At 42.1% G+C, this 23,661-nt stretch overlaps 1 protein-coding gene across 3 annotated transcripts in view; it reads left to right on the top strand.

Annotated features, from left to right (window-relative positions):
* LOC130173363 (storkhead-box protein 2-like) overlaps positions 1-23,661 on the top strand; it is a 103,174-nt gene that overhangs the window by 45,534 nt on the left and 33,979 nt on the right. The window contains exon 1 of one of the 3 annotated variants that reach the window (XM_056382570.1): positions 557-1,835. The exons of 1 other annotated variant lie outside the window; for it this stretch is intronic. In XM_056382570.1, coding sequence (XP_056238545.1) covers positions 1,643-1,835 — 193 coding nt within the window. In that variant the 5' untranslated portion in view covers positions 557-1,642. Of the gene's footprint in view, positions 1-556; positions 1,836-22,588; positions 22,790-23,661 lie in introns of those variants that run through there. One more of the 3 variants, XM_056382571.1, reaches the window with a different exon arrangement.

Genomic DNA, 23,661 nt, shown 5'->3' with positions numbered 1-23,661 from the left:
TTATAACAGGGTTAATGTGACTTCAGGAGATGGTGAGGACAGTGTGGACACACTGTAGGACTGCTGCTGTGTGTGTTCACATGTGTGTTTGATGTGAACCTACGTGTCGACTGAGCTCATGTTGCTGTGTTTAGTGACGTGGTCTTACCAAAGAAAGGCAGCTTGTTGTCAGTGATGTGATGTGGCTTCAGCACACTCCTGACTACAAACACTGTCTGTTGCCTGGGTTGCTTAGTGTGTTGCAGCATTTGGTCAGTGTGCTGCTAACTAAAGAGTCAACCTAAGAGCTCCATACTGATTGGCTGGCTTGTGGACTTGGCTTCTGTCCAACAAGATTTAAAACACACACAAGTCTGAGCATTTACCCCAACAGCCACACAATCTCACTGTGTTTTCTGTGAATGGGAAGTACCGCTCAGCTCTTACAACAGGGGGAACAAGATGGGGGGGGGTTGGTGGTGGACTCTTCCTCCCTCTCCCTCTCCCTCCTCCCTCCTCCTCTCCCTCCTCTCTCACAACAACACAGTGAGCGACAGAGTGAGCGCAGACGGGCGAGCTGCAGGCAGAGAGAGGGAGACGAGCGGACGGAGGAGAAGACAAAGGCGAGGCAGAGGCAGCGTTCGCTCCGCTCTGGATTAACTCTTTCTCCTGACTGAAGGCTGCTTTCTTTGGATTTCTCTCTTTTACACGTCTTCCATTACCCGTCAGCTCAGCTGCACACAGTGTCTCTCACACACACACACACACACACACACACACAGGATTAACAGCTGGTGTGTGTGAAGCGAGTCCTGGAGGAATGATCATGGATGGATGGAGGTAGAAGGGAGGAGTGTATCTGCTTTTCCCATGGAGATTGTGTCATTCTCTCCTCCCTCCGCTTGCTGAGCAGCCTCTTTCCTCTCGCTTTCTTTTGTATTAGCACCCCCTCCCTCCCTCCCTCCTTCCTTTCTTCCCTCCCGCCCTTCGCAGTGCAGGCTTTTGTCTGTCTGACAGGAATTCAGGCTTGTCTTTTTACTTCCCTCCACCCAGCGACCCCCTTTGACCGACTCAACCAGCACTGTCCCCTCATCCCTCCTGTGTCGGCCAAAGCTAAGACCAGACGAATCTGACTGTGAGCAGAGGCGCTAGGCTAACAGCTAGCTATTGGAGCGGTAGAGTCACCTCGAGCTTGTCACTGCTGAGCGTGTGTTTGTTATGCGTGTGTGTGTGTGTGAAGCACTGGCTGACAGATGAGCAGTTGTTCTGTGGTGGATTTGTTGTGACCCGAGGAGCAGCAGCAGGAGGAAGGAGAGGTGTGTATGCAGAGTTGGAGGTAACACCGCCCAGCACATGCTGCTCAGCGTGCTCTCCTGAACCATTCTGTGGACTTTTGTTCATGTGACCAGTACCATGACCATGAGGGAGTCTGGCCGACCCGGGACTGAAATTCTTTATTTCACAACATGGTGGTTGTTTATTTTGATCAGCTGATTTTTTTTTTACCACTAATGCTCCATAATGGAATTTACATGAGGACCTGGGAGCCTGCAGCCTCGGGTCGACCACTGGGCCCAGTCACTCAGAAGTTTGTTTGTGGAAAAGCAGTTCTGACTAAGCTTTGTAAACAGATTCAGTCTGTGTGCCACCCAGCGTGGTGAGGATGAAGAGGACAAGCAGCAGCACGCTGAGGCGGGCATGGCCCAGCTCTGACCTGCCACCAGCAGCCTCTGTAGAGCCGCACAGGAGCCAACGCTCGCGCAGTGAGAAGGACTACAGAATCCACAAACACAGCAAGAGGAGCCACTACCCTCCACAGTATCTGTGTCAGAGTCCGCCCGCGTACATACACCCAGGTACTGTACCACCACACAGGCAGAGAGTGGGTTTACACTGGTTTGACTGGGAGACAGTAGAGAGCTGTGTATGTGCTGTTTGGGAGGAATATTGTCTTTACAAGTTTTTGTCTGAGTAGAGGAGTCATGTTACCGTCTCATATATGCTATTTACATATGAATGTGTTATAAATGCATCAGGTAATTTTGTTAAAGTGCTTGGCTCTGAAAATGTTGTGAGATGAGAGGAGAGTGTATTCCAGTGATTCAGTGTTTCCCTCCAAAATTTTGGTGAAATGACAAGAGACAAATCTGTGCAGCACGAGTCAAATTCCTACACATCCTATAATGCAGCCTGATAGCTTTAGTTCTTAGTCTCCAGTTGACCCTGATGATGTCACTGTGACATATTCTCTCAGAGCTTCTCCCTGGACACAGAAAGCATCAGGCTGAGTGGCTCTCCTCATGATGAGTAATGGGCAGTGAAGCAGGTGTGTGGCTGGAAGGTCACTCTGACCAGCAGGATTAATCTGGGCCCTTGCCCCTCCCTCATTAGCACCGCTGAGGTGCCCTTGAGAAAGGCCACTGCTCGGTGAGCGTCAGGTGAGACTGGTTATACTGGGAAGCTCCAGTGGTTAGTGTCACTTTGTGAGTGTGAGTGTGGCCCAGGTCCTGGAGAAAGACTGAAACTTCCCTGAATAAATAAAGGTTAAAAACCTGTGGATTTTTTATGCATTTAAAGCCAAGCTTGATAACTCAGTATAGATCACATTGATAACCACCATTTGTGTCCATTGTTTCTCACTCATTGATTTATCTGTGGCACCTCAGCATCAACATGAACCTCCACTTATTGATTTTCTATTTTTTAACTATTTCAAATGGGTAAAATCTTATTTCAATGAGCTGAACTCACTTTGAAAATAATGAGAATCATTTGAAATAACAGTTCATTATTTCTGTTTATGTTGCTGAGTGACTGGAGGTCATTGTTCCTGTTAAATGGTAGTTAGGTTGCCTTTAACTCACATTCTCTAATGTTTATCAGGGTGCAGGTTCTCCACAGGGGGGAGCTGTGGAGACATAGACCTGGACCTGTATTGATCAGCCTGATCCTGTATGTAAAGTACCAGAGTAAAACAGCTGTTGTCTGAGCAGTAAAACACATTTAACAGTGACTTCCTCCTATTTACAGCCAAGTGTAAAAGTCACCGCTGAGCACATGATTGATCACATAATTCAACAGCCAATCAGAGATATAGATCGACCCTACAGCTGCCATATTGTCCAATCTGGTCTGTTATTCTGCAGGAACATATAGAATGATCATTTTTAAAAAGTGAATTGTATTTGTGTTTAAATCAGCAGGAACAATTAAAAACAATCTATTATAGTGATCATGTATAAACAGATAAACAAGGATCTGCTGTGAAATGCTCTACTGCTGATGCATGAGGTACATCAGAGAAACCAGATAAGAACAAGGGTCACCATTTTGAATCCAGAAAAAGGTTATTTGTGTGATTGGTGTAGATTTGATATGAGGATCCTCCTCATCATGACAGTGAACGGCAGGAGCAGTCAGTTAAACTTGTTCTATCCTCTGCAAGTTTGATGTCGGGAAAGAACAGTAACATTAAGCTGATGTGCATTGGTCTCTAACTAAGATGGGCTCTGTGCCTCCTAGTCTGTCTGTGTCTTAGAGAGCAATGGATTCACACTGATTAATGCTTAAATATTGAATGTTAATTAGCTGGGCACCCTGGCCAATATGGATGCACATCTCTCAGTAAATAATAACCATTATGTATTCAGCCGAGTCACATTTATATTCGAGAATGGTTTATGTGGCTCAGGGGTCAGGAAGGTGGGCATCAGCTGTAAAGAGCTGACTGATTTTTAACAGATTTTTAGTGTCAAAACAAGTTTGGTTAAATAGTTTTAATTCTGAAATTTGTGAGTAAGGAATTTATCTTTTATCTTTCATGGAGATGTTCCGATACTGATATATTTTTCCCTTCCTTTTGTATTTGTGGATACTGAGTGCTGATCCGATAATATTGTGTTAAGAAAAAAAACAACTGTATAGTCTATGATTACAGTTATTGCTGTATGGTTTAAACCCTTTGTAAAACATAGAATATATGTGAATGTTGTAGAATCTTATCTAATTTGACTGAGTCATAAAAAAATAAATCTACGAATAAGTAACACTTTCTACACTAGTTGTCCTAACACTAGTCCTTTGAAATTAAAAAAGATTAAAAAATGACATGTTTCATTTTTACTGGTGGGAATCTCCAGTGTAACATGTTGCCAGATTGCTGGGGCCGGTTTCACAAAAATATTTAAGACTGGTCTGTAATGTTAGGCCAGTCTTTGTTTACCCCCGGGCTAACTTAGGCCTAAGACCAGTGGTACCAGGGTAAAATGGTAATCAGTGACACCTATGCTGACCAGTAGTACCCAATGACTATAAACAGGAAAATAGAGAGATAGTCAAGAACTAAACTGTTTGTGCAACAGATGAATTTAGACTCCGTCTATGTGAAGTCTGACTATTTGTTATATCTAAGCCACAGTCAGAGTCTGTCTTTAGTGAAACTGGCCAGTCTTCTTCTCTGCTCTAAAGCAGTCAGGCGACCAAAATTCTACGTCAGGACAACAATTAAAGTTGGCCTTACAACTCTGATTTGACAGAGAGTACTGACGACAGCTGATGTGATATTTTGTTGGTTTTAAATTGTGTTGTTAAATAACTGAAAACCAACGTCTTCAAAATGTCTCATGCCAATACCATCTTGACATATAAAGTACTGACCTTCTGGTTGTGAGGAAAACCCATCGTCTGCAAAACATCACAATGTCAATTAGCTAATGTTTAATTGATGTCTTTAATGTCTTTCTGACATTACATAGATGTCTGGTGCCTGCTGGGAGGTTCCCTTCTTCCATCCAGCTGATAGCTTGAGGTTATGTTGAAGAATTTGGAGGTAGTCCTCCTCCTCCTTCATTGTTCCATTCACATTGTGCAATGTACCAGTTCCAGTGGCAGCAAAACAGCCCCAGAGCACTATACTACCACCACCTTGCCAAACAGCTGCTACAGTTTTCCTGGGGTTGAATACCTAACCTTTACTCCTCCAAACATATCCCTGGACATTGTGGCCAAACAACTCAATCTTTGTCTCATCTGACCATAACACTTTACTCCAGTGGGCTTTTTTTTGCCCATGTGATCAGCTGTAAACTTTAGTCAAGCTTGAGGGTGTTGATTTTGGAGCAGGAGCTTCTTTCTTGGTCCTTGGCGATGTAAAACTCACTTGACTGTTGACAGTGTCTCTGGTGTTCCAGCTGGCCTGTGCCTCAGTGGTTCCTGGGTTGTTCCTGACTGTCCGAACCAGTTTCCTCTCAGATGACGGTGACAGTTTGAGTTTTCTTCTAAACCTTGGCAAAATGGCTGCACCTCCCAGTAACTGATGATTTTAGTCTGCAGTTGTTTAGAAATGGCGCAGAGAGACACTCCTGACTTTTATAAATCTACGATCTTCTCTCAGATCTGCACTGAGTTCCAATGAGTGCTGTCAAACAAACCCTTTTTACATGGGCACAGAGAAGCTACCAGCTGTACACATGATCACCAACAGGAAGTTAAATTATTTAGCTAAAATGCCTTTTTCATCACCACTGAATTATTCATCTGTGGCTGTATGTATAATTCTGACATTGTGATTTTAGAAAACTCAAAATACATTAAAACATTTGCACCAAATTCACTGGAAGCCTGTTACCATCACATTCATGTCGACAATGAGTGTATGCAAACTTCCCACCACACCTGTAGGCCTATATAATTAGTCACCTTGGCTGTCTTACCATTAGTTATTGTTAAATGAGAAGATGAGGAGTTGGACTTGTTGTTTCGGTGATGGTGACAGAAATGAACCCTAACCCTAGTATGCACAAGAACCGCCTGTCCACTTGTTGGCTACCTATAGGTTTCCCCCACACACACACACACACACACACACACACACACACACACACAAACACACACACAAACACATATGTCATTTCATTGAACGAGTGAGCGAGCAAGAGAGAGAGATTGATTTGTGATTTTTAGACCTAAATTTTTGACACAACAGAATAGGTTAGATTCCTTCATTTAGCATCATCATCATAAGAACATGTTGCCTCACTAACTACTAAAGCCAGTAATAACAATACACAGCATCAAGACCAAACCAAGCTGCTACAATAAACAATCAAGACAATAAAATGAAATAGTGTTCCTGCCTGTTTGAAGTTCATTCTGTGTCTGAACGTTACATCAAACTCTTACAGAACGGCCTCCGCATCACTTCCAATATCATGATGGATGTTCATCAGTGCTCCATGTCTGCAGTGTCAACACCAAACTCCTCCTTTATCTCCTGCTCTCCTCTTCAGTCTACACTCATGTTAAAAAATATGACAGGATCTCCTGTGGTCACAGTTTATTTTCAGGATAGGATGTTAAAAAACAAACAAAATCATTAAAAATAATGTACACACAGTGCTTACAAGATTACGGCTGCCGGCGCCACTGGATGAATCCGTGTTTGATTTTAGGCCAGCTGGAGCCATATCATCCCACAGCAGTCGGTCCACAGGGACTCATGTCACGGTGCCTTCACTCTCCATGTGATTGTGATGACTAACAGTTATATACATGTAAATGAGAAAGTTTGTGAAAGAAGGAAGTGAGACCTGGTGACATGGCTGGTTACCACTTTTTAAAAAGTCCAAGTTTGAGTGAAGTTTGTCTACAGTTGTCAGCATCCTGAAAACCTCTGAAACAAACTCATCTCCTGCATATAAATCTGTCTGTCTCCTGGTTGATGGTCTGTTTATAAGCATGAGTGTGATGAGAAGCCTTCAGCCAGACCAGGTTGTACAGGTGATGTTACTCTGCTGGTTTCTAGTCCTCTGCTACCTCACCTGGGCTGCAGCGGCAGGTGAGTCCTCAGATTACTGGTGATTGTTGGTGATACCGTATACAGTGGAGATCCACTACTACTTTCACACTGCTTCTCTCCAATCAGCCTGGTTTTGATCAATACTGTCCACCGTTTTTATTCATTGTAGTGTATCTTTTATTTTATGATTATAGCAAAGTTTACTGATAGGCCAGCAACAGCCCTGGCTGTGATTTCTCTCCACAGTACCGAGCACTGGGTTGAGGTTTCTGTGAGTCTAGCTGTTCAAACCTCAAACCCAGATCTGTAGTTGTTTGTGGCTGAGAGGGAGACAGAGGGCTGAAAAGATGTGGTTGGGGGAGGGGGTGGGGGAGGGTGTAGTTTTCAGGGGCTTTCATAGAGGAAAGCTGAGTGATGGAGCAGTGGGCTACACACTGAGGAGTTGTGAATGGGATATTTCTATTGTGTCAGATTGCTTTCACAAATGGAGCAGAGATGAGCAGCATACTCTCAGAGCTTCCTCCGGTCTCATAGTAACCTCAGAAAGGCTGCTTTGAATAGAAGCAGCAGCTCTCAGCAGGAGAGGAGCTCATTCATTCACTAACTTTGTGTTTGGATTGGGACAGTTCTGTATCTTGCTCGGTCTCCTGGATTTCCCTCTGCTGTTAGCAGAGCTGCATATAGGAGTTCAACCGTGGTGGTTTTTAAAGATTATGAACCAGCTGACTTTGATTTGAGAGAATAAATGTCTTATTAGTCATTTCTTAAAGGAATAGTTCAACATTTTGGTATGCTTATTTTCTTTCTTTCTGAGAGTGAGGCTACGTCCACACTAGTACGTTTTAATTTTAAAACAGCATTTTAAAACTAAAACGATCACGGTCCAAATGAGCGTTTTAGCTCTGTATCAGAAACGATCTCTGTCCAGACTATCACACCTGAAAACACATATCACATGACCATACACATACACTGGGTGTAAACCAGTGTAAACAGGAAGCTGGTTGTCTACTCAGCAGTTGGTTAGTTATAGTAAATCCTCTGAATGAGGAACAGCAAAGGAAGTTGTAGCGTTAAAATGCAGAATGTAAGTGAACAACAGCTGCTAGCAAAGACAACAAGATCAGTAACACTGTCATTCATTATCATGTATTCACCAATGGTAGTCCAGGCTGATGAGAGCCAAACAAAGAGAGACCATGGGTGTCTATGTCATCGTTTCCAAAGGTCTCAGTTTTTGCCCGTTCAGATACAACACAAACAAAATTTTTGTCTGTGTTTCTGAAAGTCTCAGTTTTTGGTGCTTGAAAATGTGTGGACAGCAGGAAGAAACGTGGCAAAAGAGCTGTGTTTTAAAACAAAACATAGTAGTGTGGATGTGTCTTGTGTCTTTATGTTCGGTATAGTGCTGGAGTCATGACATCAGGGCTCACAGGTCAACACGCACTGTGATATTATCACGATAACAATACATCAACATCACTGGCAATACTGCAATACACAATATATCACAAGGAAATCGCCTACAACATGTCACTATATATGCAACTGAAGAAGAAAGGAACATTTTTTAAAAACCAGGAAACAGTCAGATAATTATATATATAGTATATTATTTATTAACAGTACAACAGTTTCACAGAAGAGAAACAGAAACAGGTGTAACACACAGCTGTCACATAGCCATAAACATGACAAAGGCTTATTTCCCAAATAAAACAGTTTGAGTAAAATATCTGTAGTCACATATCAGTCATCAAAACTGATATCTGTGCAAATTACATTTATCTAAAAACTATAAATAGCAATAATTGTACAAAATACCCAGATTTGAAAACCTAGGAGGAACATGGAACACATGTCACCGCTTTCCAACAAGTATTTTCTGTAAAGCTAGATTATTGAACATGTTAGAACAAATATAACCAACTTATTTTATGGAAACATAGAAATGTTTCTTACATTTATTGCATAAAAATGCTACTTGTGCTGTTGCTATGCTCATAGGTGAACACAAAGTAGTGATGATGTCCCAGAAGTTGTGACAATAGTGAGAATATTTGTTCTGCTGACACTCGTCCCTGGGACACACAGATACCTCTGTGGTATGCGTGCCTGAGATTTGCTCCAGGATCATCATCATTTCAGCTCTTGTAGCTGAAACCACGGGAATGCTTTTGCTGGTGGTGCTGCTGCTGCTGAACATCTGCCCAAAGAGGTCAGCAAGTGCACATTTCTTCTTTTTTGGTGTGTTGGCAGTGGAAGGATCTCTTCCAGCCGCACTGGTGTCAAGCAGCCCGTCACACCGCTTCCTTCCTGCTCAGGAGGAGAGCTCAGAGATATGTTCTCCATGCAGCCTCCTAAAGTGAACAGTCAGACACTTGTCGCATTATTATTTAAAAATGTCAAATATGTTTATGTACTGTATAACATCGTCCTGCATCGTCAGGGAGCGAGCAACTGTCACCTGCACCTGCTGTGTCCTGACGAGTCTTCTGTAAGGATGGCTCTGTTTAATGCTTGCTCCATTGCCATCAAAACATGAATCCTCAAAGACTTATTTATTAGGGAGAATATGGACTTTCTGTTCCTCACTGAAACCTGGCAGAGGAACAGGACATACTCTGGACAGTGTAACTATTGATAGTGTTTTTAATCTTTGATTTCCTTGTCAGTGATCATACATGTCTTCATCTGGCCCCCTTCGCATTCTTCCCTAATCCTTGTTTTTAAATGTTTTAATTCAAGAGGCTCACCCATTTTCACTATGATCAGTCACTTCCTTGCAACCGGTTCCATTCCTAAACACGCTATAGTTCAGCCTCTGCTAAAAAAAACAAACAAACCAAATCTTGGCCCACCCTCAGTATGAATTATAGACCTGTATTTAAGCTGCCTCTTGTGTCGAAAATGCTGGAAAAACGTTGTTGTCAAGCAGTTTACAGATGTTTTAGAAACACACAGCCTGTATGACTCCTTTCAATCACTTTTAATAAAGTTCTAATGTCATTATAATTGCTGCAGATGATGGGAAATGCTCTGCTTTTGACACTGTTGATCATGGTATTTTATTAAATAGCCTTAACCAGCTGGTGGGTATTTCCCTGGTTCTCATCCTGTCTTGCTGTTAGGAGTTTTTCAGTTTCTGTCGGTCAGTTCATGTCAGACAACGCACCTCTGTTGAGTGGTGTCCCACAGGGTTCAGCTCTGGGTCCTATGTTGTTCTGTGATCATATGCTGCCTCTTGGACAGATTATTACCCATTTTATTACCCATTATAGCAGCCTTTCTAATACTATATCTCTCTAATTTTCTAAGTAGTGAGCCATAGTAAATAGCATCAAATGCCTCTCTGAGATCAAGATATGTTTCTACTGTATATTCATTATTTTCTTTAGCAGAGTTCAAATCAATTCACAACAGAAGTTATAATTGCATTGATGTTAGCGGATTAGAGTTAGTTCTACCAGTTCATGGTAGAAAGTAAATGCTGTGTGTTGTTAGCTGGTGCAGATATTAGCCAAAGGTACACAGACACCTGTGTTTTAGTATTGGAGGAGGTCCAGAAGGAGGTCCTTCTGGCACAGAGGCTAATGCTAAGCTAACCGCCGGATGAACAGTAGATCCTTCTGGCTGCTTCTTGCTAAACTGCCATTTGTGTTTTTCTGTTTCCTCATGTGTTAAATAGAGAAGATGCAGTGTGTGTGTGTGTGTGTGTGTGTGTGTGTGTGTGTGTGTGTGTGTGTGTTGATTACAGTTTTCATGTAACTTGGCCAAAACTGCTGTTGAAATGTGTATACACAAACTGTATCTCATCAATCACTTGAATGAAACAGGAAGAAGAGAGGTTGTTCCCAGTGGGCTTTTACTTTGAAAAACACTTTCCTCTTTTTCACCTCCCTCCACTGCTCTATGAGCATGTAAAGCTGCAGTTGTGCATGCTGGGATTGTGAACTCATTAACCCTCGCTGAGCTGCAGCCGCTGGCAGCCTGACGCATCACACACACACACACACACACACACACACACGCACACACAAGCTGATGTAATGGGTGCTCCTCTCCTGTAATGTGATTGTAGCTCCTCCTTTTCTCTGTCTGCTGAGTTATGCTCAGGGCGGCTATACACACACACACACACACACACACACACACACACACACACACACACACACACACTTGTACTTCTATCTTTGTGAGGACACTCATTGACATACTGCATTCCCCAGCTCCTTACTCTAGCTTTAACCATTACAACTAAATGACTGACCCCAAACCTGATTCTAACCTGAACCTTAAAACCAGGTTTGATCCCTCAAACAGCCTCTGAAGGTAAGAGGACTACAATCTAAAACTCGGTCCTCACAAAAATAGAAGAACACGCTCTCTCTCCCCCTCCCTCTCTCTCTCTGTCTCTCTCTCTCTCTCTCTCTCTCTCTCTCTCTCTCCTTTCATAGCATTTTGACCAATCAGATTTTTCAAAGCCATAGCCTGGTTCAGAAGAGCCCGCCCCCCTGCAGTTCTGTGCTATTTCTGTCCACACACACACACACACACAAACACACACACACACACACACACACATACACATACAGTGTTTTGAGTCTGACTGTGGCTGCAGAAACAAACTGTTGTATTTACAGATAAACAGGTTCACTCAGATGAAATATCACAGTGACTGACTTTCTATATGATACTATATACATTGACCTGCCAGGTTTCCACACAGTGTTTCATAGTGGATGCAACCTGCTTCACCTGATATAAAGAGCCCCTCAGATAACATCAGGAGAACTGATTATGTTTATACTGTAGTTTATGACGCTTCATTGAAAAAGACATCACACAGCAAAGATCATACATTTACTGATTGTTTAAACTCTCGTCTACTAACTAACAAAATAAAATAAAAATGAACAGATACACATCAGAAGACACAGAAATTCTGCATGGCAGTAGAACTAGATGTGGCACGTTATGTTTTTTTTTTGTATAACTTTATTGCAGGTTTACGCATTACAAATGATCAAATTCATCACTTATTTCATTCATCCTGTCACATTTATCCAATTATACAGGAAATAAAATAAAAATAGAGAAAGAAAGGGAAGAGAAGAAAAAAAAAGGGGGGGTATCCTTCTGTACTCTCTTAATTTTAATTAATATATTTACATTTTTCTATTCCACTCCATCTATTTCCTTGACCCATTTACTCCAGTTTCTCATGAATTCCTCCTCTCTGTTTCTCAACCTATAAGTAATTCTTTCCATTTCTTTAATGTCTTCAGTTGTTAGTTTCCATGTGTTAGTAGATGGTGATTTAACATTCATCCAGTTCCGTGTTATTTGTTTTAATGCAGCTATTCGTATTATTGTATACAAATATTTATCTCCTTCCGTCTCTATTTCTGATGGACTGATACCTAATACAATGTTGGGCGGCTGTAAAAATTTCTTTAAATGAAACATATTTGTGACTTTCGCCTGAACTGACACCCAAGAGTAAAAAATATAAGAATGATGCACTTCCTGTTCACCAGATTCCCTCCAGCATTCAGGACTCTCTGATAAACTGTATTTTGAGATGATTTTTGGTGTTGTAAAAACTTACACAATTTTGTGATTTTACTATTTTCGCTGTCTCTATTTTAGCTTATATTTTTCAATTATTTTCCATTTAGCTTTCACTTCATTGTTCATCCATTTCATTATTATATCTACTTGAGTTGCATGGAAATAAGTCATTAAATCTGGGAAGCTAAGTCCACCCTTGCTTCATCTTTATACAGGTATGGCAGGTAATATGTACAGTATATCAGTCGATATTGATATACAGTATATCACAATATAAATCAATAACTATTTCTGTCAAGCTTAAAGGTTCCTTTAAGTTAATTTTAAAAAAAGATTTAAAGTTTAAATATCATTAAGAAGTTGAAGTCAGAGTCAGAAGTTGAACATGACAAATACACTGTAGACATTATACAACTGTATTTCAAAAAAATAAAATAGCTATATTTTAAAAACCAAAATATTAACTCTGACCATCAAAAGCTTCGTCTGGGACTTTAAAGTCTTGCATTGTGCGTGCTCGAAAGGATGGCACTGCCTCAGATGGAAAAAAGATTAGTGATATAAACTGTCTTTGTGGGAACATGCGTTCTACACAATTTGCAGTGCGTGCTGCTCTGCTGCTTATCAGACTTTAATTAGCCAAAGTATCTCCACACTACCCAATTCCTCTGACCCTTCTTTTCAACGATATCCTCGTCTTTTGAGCCTTGGGCTGTGCGTGTTGTGGTGTCTTCTTCGGTAACGCTGTTGCTCTTGTTGTCGTTAACATTTTCTGCCGTCATTTTCTCTTTCATCTCTCTCCCACTCCTGACGTACAGGTGAGCACGGCTGCAGCAGCCCAAGCATTAGCACGTGTTCTGATGTCGGCTGCTACTCCAACGTTCTGCACTGTGTGTGTCGACCTAACCTGACATGGCTGTAAATCTATTCTAGCTGCAATTGGTTCGGCGCAACACTATTCTCATTATCATTGGCTGTTCGTGTTGTCTGTAAAAACATGGATGAATGAGTTCTATCGACATCGTATCGACCATGTCTTATATTTCTATCAAAGAAAAGTTATTTCATGATAATTGTCTTTATCGCCCAGCCGTAATCCACACTGATAAATGCTGGACTTCTGTTGACATCATTGCCTAAAATCTCTAAGAACACATCCTGGTATCAGGCCTTGCTGCTCTTGACAGCAAACAGGAGCAGGGGCACCTAAGTGGGTCGTATGCAACTACTTGTTTTGTCAACCTTAGTCTCATCAGTCCATCAAACATTTTCCCAGTAGTGTTGTGCAGAGTCAAGATGCTCTTTGACAAACTTTAGGTGCAGTGATGTTTTTTTCTTCCTCTGTGGTGTCCTGCCACACTTTCATTGTCAGACTTGGCTAAAAATGATGTTCAGTTATTCAGTCTAAGAAACTCATATGTTTGAACTGTTTGAAAATCTATTTCAGTACATTATGTCCATAAGAGAGCAAACCAGTACAACGACAGACATAACCACTGGTACAGATGCATGTTTTCCAGATGAGCCCTCTGGTTGCTAGTGTTGGAATATTAGGTTAGGCTAACTGTAGCTACATAGATAGCAAACAAGTTTATCTTGAGGTTCCAAAGTTTTTCCAAACATGTCTTTGTAGATCGCTCAGAGTGCAGCTCACTGTCTCTGCAGCTGAGATGGGTTGGCGACTCTCTGCGGTCATCACGGTTGTTGTTTTGTGTATTCACTCGTTTCAGCTTGACCTACATTTCAATTTTAATCAATGAATGGCTCCTATCCATCATGTAGTCCATTCAGTGCAACAGGCCCACATAAGAAGTCACGAAGCAGACAGCTGCGGTGGAGCTGCTTTTCTTCACAATCGCATGTTAATTTCCACAGTTGAATTTTTATATATTTGAATTTAGAATATTTGTTGACAGCCCTGATTGACTCCATGCTCCATGACTGTGGACTAATGAAGATCTAAACTCTGAGACTCTTTCAGCTTCATGCTCATCATCTCTTCATCCTCTCTGAGATCTTTGTTGTGAGGCCTGGTTCACATAACTAAATAATACACTTCTAGAACAGTTTATACATAAATGCAAGTCATTCCTTGCTTTTTCTTGCCTCTATATATACGGTAGGTCACAGCTCTTTCATAACCACATTTAATACCTAACAAAATGTGTGTTCATACTAAATATGAACTTTTTTATCCTCATTAATACACTGTATTATGTTCTGTAAACTCACACTTTGTTCTCTCCAGAATTAAAGTGAATTGTTGTGAATGATGGAGAGATGAGGTCATGTCCACATCCAGCTGTTGAGACCTGAACTTCAGCTTTTCAGATTACTGCCGGACAGCCTGTCCCCAAAGCTCTGTTTTCTCTCTCTCTCTCTCTCTCTCTCTCTCTCTCTCTCTCTCTCTCTCTCTCTCTCTCTCTCTCTCTCTCTCTCTCTCTCTCTCTCTCACACACACACACTCACACACTCACACACACACACACACACACACACACACACTGTTGCAGCACTCCCCACACCCATGTCCAGCACTGTTCCAGTATTAGTCTCTTGTCTGTGGATTAGATGGAGACTCGGTCTTGTTGACCAAACAATTCTCAGTCTGATTCAACAGATGTGGAGCGCTGAGGGAAAAGCCTCTTTCTGATGTAAACCAATAACATGGCTGCCTTCATCTGGTCATTCTGATCTTCAGACATGCAGCGTGTGTCATCTCCAGAATTGTTCAAACATGGCGGGACTGCAGAGGGACATCTGGGGTATGCATTGGTCAGGTTTTGGTGGTTAGTCTTCTACCAGAGGGGTAGAACCCTTCTGTGTTTGTACCTTTGTATTATTATCAGGGTTCTAATGCCTTAGGCTGTGTTTTCCAGGCCAGCTGGGGATTTATTTTTGTTTGTGTCTATCACATATATATAAGGCTATAGTCTTTTTATATTTGTTTTTATGTATTTTATTTAAAGTAAAGATGGTAAACATTTTTTATCATTTTGTTTAAACTGACCAACAGGTTTGCCAGAGAAGGAAGACAGAGTCCTCTGAGTTAGACTTGGTGCTCTTTGAAGCTGCAGACCTAGTTTTCATAGATTAGGCTAAATTATAGACTACACAGTGCATGTGCTGTGACACCCTGTGTGCACTCACACACACACACACACAGGGCAGGGGCAGAGTGATTCTGTAGACTAGATGCAGAGAAAAAAAAAACTGATCCGCAGAGATTCTTCTCTCAAAAGCAAACAGACCTGATTAAAGCGGTAAAAACACAATAACACAGTTTCACGTTAAAAAGAAATCTGCGTTTCTCCGACAGACACAGGACGTCAGGAGGGAAAGAGTAGCTGCTGGAAATGCTTTAATGTCCGGCCGGCGCTTAGGGAAAACCCTTCTAATGGCTTTGATTTTGACTCTATTAACACCATATAGTGTGTTATACAGCCTTGGGGGGTGCGAGATACAAATTTCAATTATAATAAGCAGGACTGGTCGGAAAACATTGCCACTATGTCTGAGGCTACGTGCACACTACTACATTTTCATTTTGAAATGGCCTTTTAAAACAAAACGATCTCCGTCCAGACTAACACACCTGAAAACACATATCATGTGACCATTCAAATACACCGGGCACATGTGAGCCAGGAAGCAGATTGTCTACTCTGCAGTTGATTAGTCACATAAAATACTACAAGTGAGGAACAACAAAGACAGTTGTAGAGTTAAAATAGAGAATGTAATTGAACAACAGCTGTTGGCAAAAACAAGGTCAGTAACACTCTTTTTATAATTCATTATCATGTTGTATTCACCACTGGTAGCCGAGGCTAATGAGAGCCAATCAGGAGAGACCTCGGGTGTCTACGTCATCGTTTCCAAAGGTCTCAGTTTCTGTCCGTCCAGATGCAACACAACCCTAGGATTTTCAAAATAAAACACAACCCCAGAGTTTTCAAGCTAAAACAGGTCTACTGTTCATCCTGCTGCTTCTGTCAGCTGTAAAATCATCAGTAAATACCAGTGAGTCAGTTCCACTGAAGCCAGAAGAGACCCAGCAGCATGTCTGACAGATGAAGTTGAGGTTTTCGGTCATGAGCTCTTGATTTTTTTCTCCTCTCTTTCCATCATTTTGACAAAGGTTCATTTTTGTCTCATCAGTCCATAGACCTTTGTTCCAGGACTATACTGGTTTCTCTGTGTGTTTTTGGACTTTCTGTCTCTGAGGTTTACCAGGGGTTTACATCTTGTGGTGAATCCTCTGGAGTTTTGGTCCTGAAGTCTTCTCTTGGTTGCTAATAAGGAAACATGTCAACTACATCCTGGTGAGCGTTCTTGACTAGACAATGACAATGATTTTCTTTCATCTATATGACTTGTGCTCCTCCATTGACCAGCTCTATCCAACGACCTGTTCTGAATGTCCACGTTATCAGCCTGTTGTCGTACTCTCCTCCTGTCTATATCCCACTGTCTTCATGATCTCTGTCCAACATCTCTTATCTTTTGCATGTTTTTGTAGCCTCTGCTATAAATGCTCAAATGAGGATAACAGCAATTTTCAAACGAGCTCTAATCAAAGCCAGTGATGCTGTTGCGTTTGATTGTGCACAGAAGTGTCAGTGGTTCCCAACATTTTCCAACTCATGGCCCATTTGAAAATCTCAATAATGTTGGCAGCCCACTTCTGACCCTGTAACAATGTGCAAATAATGCCACAGATCACTTTTTATTTGAACGATAACGATCAAACATTTGAGACTGTGACAGGCCTTTAATACAAGAAAAAAAATAATGAAAGGAGTTTTTAAACATTTGTAATGTTTTTAAAGATAATTTTGTTATAAAACATTTAAAAACATTTTTAAAATTTTTATCATTACATCTGTACACCAAAATAATACTGTTTTGCAAATGTTTGGTCGCCCCACTCGCAATACCTTCATGCCCCACCATTGGGCCCGACACAGGGGTTCATTGGTCTACATGTTCATACTGATAGAATGCCCCCCTCTCAGTCATATGAATGCTACACAAGACCTGAGAGGCATGTGAATTTTTTTTTTTTGACAGGATTTGTCTGTTTTTGTGATACTCATTTCAGCCACAAGGGGCTGTGAATTTCTTTTTCTCACTTGCCAAAGTCCTGAGAGGCAAAGTGAGATTATTATAAGTGATTTATTTTGTAATATACATTTTGGCCAGAAGAGGCTGAATTGCACCACTAACCCAGTCTGTCTACCAGCACCTCAAAAAATTGATTTAACACTGGGATGTTTTCAGTCTGAATCTCTGCTCAGCAGTTATCTAAAGAATACTGCTGTCTTTTTTAAGTCATTTGTGCATTTTACTCTGGTTGTAGTGAGAGCGAGAGACAGGAAAGCGGGGGAGGGGGGGAGGGGATGACATGCAGGAAGGGGCCTTGGTTTGGACTTTAACCTGGCTACTGCTGCAAGGACAAAGCCCAAATGGCATGCGCTCCACCAGGTGAGCCCTGGGGTGCCCCAAGAATACTGCTTTCTACTGTCTTCCTTCTCATCTCTGTATGAACTGCCATTATACACATTTTACTGTGTCATTAACTAAAGTCATGATGTTCATTGTAGCTAGCCGTGTCAGTAGCTATTAAGCTAACTCCATAAAATCTGTGCACAGTGCCAGGACGCCACACAACATTTATGGGACATATATAAATGAAATAAACATAACAGTCATGTTATTTTCAACAATCTAATTCAATCAGTCTAACTTTAGGAGCTTGGCTTAACTGTATGACCCTATCTTAACTTTGAGCAGAATCTTCATCCTAGAGTTTTATATAACCTTTATTTAATCAGGTAATATCACTAAGCTCAAGAGAGACCTGAGCACTGCAGCGATACATACAACATAACCTGACACAACAACAGCACTACAGCATCAGAAACAGTCACAGGCATAATTGAATAGATTTCAAGGTAAAGTTTAAAATCAGCCCGTGGGATGACACATCCAGGTTTTAAAATCCTCTGTAATTCATCCAATTTCTCAGGTGCAAGACAGGAAGGCAGACTTCCTAAGCAGTATTTACCTGAGGGGTAACAAGAGTGAAACAGGCCTGAGATCTGCTTTGGTGAGCAGTGGATTTAAATGTAAGGGGGGGACCTTCATAAATTAAATGATAGAATGCAGTTTTCTTGTTGCAAGTGAGTTCCAACCAACGTTTTCATATTGTACATACCTATTAATGTTTCGTAGTGCTCAAGAGGAAAATACATCTCAGTAAATAATAACCACTTTACCTCTCTAAAATGAAATGACCAGAGGTGGTGCTCATGGGAGATGCTGCATTTCTTACATCTGACCAAAATAAATCCACAAGTCGCATTTGTAACGCCGACATTTCTCAGAAACACTTTCAGGCAACATGAGTGAGACAGTGCACTGCTGACTGGTGAGTGAATGTGTGTGAATAGGACTGTGTGCTGGCTGCCTGTTGCAGCATGATACAGGAGTTGTGGGATATGCAAATCAGGGGCCCCTGAGAATAATGGGGGAGTCCCCTCCTCCACTCATTTTACCTCCTTTTCTTTCTTGTCAACTGTTTAACCCCTGCAGTTCACCCCAGCTCAACAAGCCCCAACCAGCCTGATAGTCAGAGCTGTGTTTTCACATGCTAATCGCAGCCACATTAGCACAGACATGTTGTTGTGCCAATACACCACAAGTATTTTCCTATTGGCCTCTGGTGTTGGATCATTTCATTCTTCTTCTGTCCCTTAATCTCTACGTCTCATTTTCACATGGTGACTGTCTGTTGTAGTGCCCACATGGCCCCACAGAGCCTCCATGTTTCTCCCAGCTGAGAGTTGGAGATCAGGGGGGTGCTGCAGAGCAATGTAACAAACTCTGATGATGACTGTATTAAGGAATAGTACAACATTTTGAGAAATGTGTTTACTATATCAGGGGTGGATAAACTACAGGTGTCTGTCACGCAACGTATGTGCCAGTTAAGCCTAATGTACATTTCTACCACTTTCATTTAATAAATTCAACAATATGATAATGCTGTGTTCAACACTTAAATCCTGTCTGGCTGTTGTTGCATATGGTATGTCTGCCAATGTTTCACAATAAAAACCTTGCTAAGACATAGTTTTTGTCCACTGAAATGCTAGATGGCTTTTAATTTGAAATGGTTACAGGAAGAGTTTGTATTACAGTGTAATGCAATAACTTTGAAGGACAAACGGGAAATCAAAATAAGGCTTCTTGTCACAGAGGGAGTTAGAAATTAAGACCTAGATCTAATAAACACCTGTTTCCTTCTCGAGGTGAGGTAAATAAAGCCTGGAGTGAGATTTCAGCACAGAGCTGCAATTAGGATGTGGTTAGCTTAGCTTAGCATAAAGACTGGAGGCAGCAGTAAACAGCTAGCATGGCTTTGTCCAAAGTTGAAAAAAAAAAAACCTTCCAGCAGCTCTAAAGCTCATTTAATGAAAATTTTATTTCATTCATTTAATCTATAAAAGAACAGAAATGTGAACACAGTAAGAAAGTGTACATCTGGGCAGTGTCTACAGCTACAGGATGCACTGCAGTGCTTCCCACAGAATTTCATTTTATCAGTAGTGGAGGTTGATATTTGTGAGTGAGTGGACTGCACTTATACAACGCTTTCACAGTCTTATCGACCACTACAAGCTACATTCACACACACACATCCATACAGCACTTCTACATTCTAACCCAAGGACACTTATAACATGCAGACTGGAGGAGCCGGGGATCGAACCACCAAACTTCTGATTAGTGGACAACCTGCCCTTCTTCCTGAGCCACAGCCACTTTGTGACAAATAAATAAATAACTGGACAATATACACAGCTCCATTGCTTCATTTTGTCAAACAAATAACAACCCTTACTAACTCAGGTCAGGTTGGTGAAGGTTGTGAGCCCAGTCCCAGCACAAGCTCTGCACACCCTGAATGACTGACACGCAGAGAAGGCAAGTACAGACACAGACAGAGACGGTCCACTGGCCCACTGATGTGGTAGGATTTCTCTCGCTGCTCAGATGGCCAGTCCGACTATAACAGACAGGTACATTGTCATGTGTTTCTGAGAGAGTGGGGAAAGGAGGGGCTGAGTAAAACGATGCTCTGCACACAGCTCTACAATGAAATAAGATTTTACCCATTTGAAATATTAAAAGAAATGAATATGTGGTGGTCAGTGTTGATATTGTGCCAGGCTGCAACAAATAAATTAATATATGGGAAACACTGCATCACCAGACATGGTCAGTCAGCACAAGTTTGCATTTTGGTCTGGAACACCTTGGCAGGAAGACTTGAGGAAGCTGCTCACAGTCCCTGAACACAGCTGCTGTTTGTCAAGGAGTTCCAGCATGAACACCCACAAACCATGCAAAACATCTGGTTATGAGTGGTTGATATGGTCTACTATGGTCTGACAGTACCACATCCACCACACACGAGCTTTTAAACTATGATGTGAGGACATGCCATCCATGGTGTTAACTGTGCAGCTGAATGCATGTTGATGTTGAGGGTGGGAGAACAAACATGGATCCTTTTTTACCTGCTTCGACTTCTGACAACAACAGACATTTAGCCAGATGTTGGTGGCCACTAAACAACACGTCAGTCATTTCACACCGGCAGAACACTAGAACAGACTTGCCCATGATTGTAATGAACTTTTAACATTTAGATCAAAAAGCTGTGTACCGACATACACTGTTTTTGGTACGGTTAGTGTACGGCCCATTGTTGTCTGCGTTTCCACCGCGGCCTAAAGTCCCGGAAGATTATGCAAAATTATTACTTGACATTACATTATTCACAGCACTTTGAGAACATAACATGAACGAAATTACGGGACAAATTGTGTCCCGTATATATTCAATACAGGACGCAGCATTTTATTTTCAATTATAGGACGATCCCGTATTATTCGTGACGGGTGGCAGCCCTCGCCACTCCGGCTATTGTGGTTCTTTATTTTTCTGAAGTCCTGTTTCAGTTTTTTTTTCCTTCTCTTGGACCTGTTTCATGGTGTGGAGAGTGTGTTTGTTTGCTCGCTCACCGCTGACTTTTAAACATGGCGGGTGAAATATGAACAGAAATGTTCAGCACTGCAGACTACACCCCCCAAAGTTCCTGAACCTTTGGAAAGTAGTACCTCCCGACCAAGTACCTTTTTGGGGGTCGATTTTAGACCTTGGTTCCTGCAGTGGAAACACGCATAGTTCCTCTAAAGGTTCCTGGTTCCTGCGGTGGAAACGCGGCTATACAGGTGCAGGGTGAAGAGAAGGTGGAGAAATCAACCAGCACAATACAGGAAATCCAGAGACTAAATCTCACAGAGGAGCACTGTCTAGTGCTGGGAAACATTTAAGTGATAACCACGAGAAGTAGCTTTATTGTCCTCCTACTACACTACATACTTAACACTACATCTATAGTATCATCCGTATGTACCATAACAGCTGGTCATCAGTGAACAGTATGTGGTGATAATTAGAAAATGTAGAACTACTTCAGCTTCCTCATAATGATAATATACAGTAACCGCACTGTTCTATTTATACAAGCAATCCTTTCATAGTTCAGGAATGTTCTGTCAGCTGTGTGTGTGTGTGTGTGTGTGTGTGTGTGTGTGTGTGTGTGTGTGTGTGTGTGTGTGTGTGTGTGTGTGTGTGTGTGTGTGTGTGTGTGTGTGTGTGTGTGTGTCCTACATCCAGCCTTAGTGTTCTAACTGGGTCACACCAGAACCCAGCTGCAGTACTGCAACACTGGCTCAGAGAGCATGTGCGGACACACACACACACACACATACGCACAGTGTAGCAGAGATGTATAGCAGAGCAGAGACATGGAGATGACTGTGGAGACTGTGTGTGTGTGTGTGTGTGTGAATATGCGAGCTATAGCAACAAAGAGCAACTGGGGATGCGTTGTCATGGCAACCCTCTCAGCAGCCCGCCCACCAGCTTGTATGTCGGTGGGCATTATACAGTGAGGGAGGAAAAAAACACGGTGCAGAGTGAGGCAGTGTGTGATTGGTCACACCCCCTTGTCTTTGTGTGGCGCAGGGGATTGTGGGTAGCCCTTGACTGAATGCTCATTTGTGTGTGAGTGGGAAAAGAGTGTGTGTGTGTGTGCGCGTGTGTTTGTGTGTGTGTGTTTGTGTGTGTGTCTGAGAGAGAGAGAGAGAGAACAGAGGTGGACGACGCCTGTGTGTGTGAGAGAGAGAGGGGAGGGGGAGGAGCAGAGTGTGTGTGTGTGTGTGAGAGAAGGATGAGCTAGTGTGTGTGTCTGAGAGAGAGAGAGAGAGAGAGAGAGAGAGCAGCACTGCCATCAGAAGCTACACTGAGAGGCTTTTAACTGGATTCTGTTTTTCCTAAAGGAGTGGATTACTATCAGCCAAGGTATGAGTCTGTCTGTCCGCCTGTCTGTCTGTGTGTCTGTCTGTCTGTCTGTCTGTCTGTCTGTCTGCCGTTAGCTAGCCTGTTAGCAGCAGCTGCTAGTTAGCATTAGCAGCATAGCATCACAGCTCTACAGAGAGTGAGAGAGACGAGTGACAGATGCTAAGCTACTGTAGCAAAGAGAGATAATGGAGGTTTGTAAAAAAATGAAAAATGGAAGGATGGAGGGAGAGAGAAATGGAGGGTGAGAAACAGTGGGTAAGAGAGGGAGGGAGAGAGAGAGGGAAGGAGGGAGAGCATGACAAAAGGAGGGGGTGTGGTTTAGTGCTGTGGACAAAGGAGGCTGGCTGATTGTTTACTACCACTGCAGAGAGACAGACATGGACGATCAATGCTCCATTCTTTCATTATTACTCTCTCGCTCTTTTTTCTTCTCTCACCACTCTGTTCCTTCCTTCCTCCTTGTCTTTATTTCCCTGAGTCTCATCCTCCTGTCAGCTCTGTCCTTGTCTGTGTTGGACAGTGTAGTAGTAATGGAGTGAGCAGATCTCTAAGCTAACGCCTGCTGCTACAAAATGTCTCCTCTTTACCTTCAGCTCAGTGATTTTACTGCCAGTCCTGGATCCAACACAAACTCTCCTGATGATGCAGATCCTGAAAACCAACAGTCCACATTGATGCTTTCACTCCATATGATGTACTACAGTGTGTTCTGTGTGTGTGTGTGTGTGTGTGTGTAAGAGAGAGTTAGTTTACTGCTGTGTGACAGTGGTCAGTGTGTTCAGAGCAAATCAAGCAGCAGTCGGTTTGATGAAAGGCAGGAGGAACAGATCGAGTGAAGTCAAACTACAGCGAGCAAATATGACGTTATCAGT

This window comes from Seriola aureovittata, chromosome 8 (assembly GCF_021018895.1).
Source record: "Seriola aureovittata isolate HTS-2021-v1 ecotype China chromosome 8, ASM2101889v1, whole genome shotgun sequence".
Classification (NCBI taxonomy): domain Eukaryota; kingdom Metazoa; phylum Chordata; class Actinopteri; order Carangiformes; family Carangidae; genus Seriola; species Seriola aureovittata.
The sequence above is the reverse complement of the archived record's forward strand: the minus strand, read 5'-3'. Positions and strand labels throughout refer to the sequence as shown.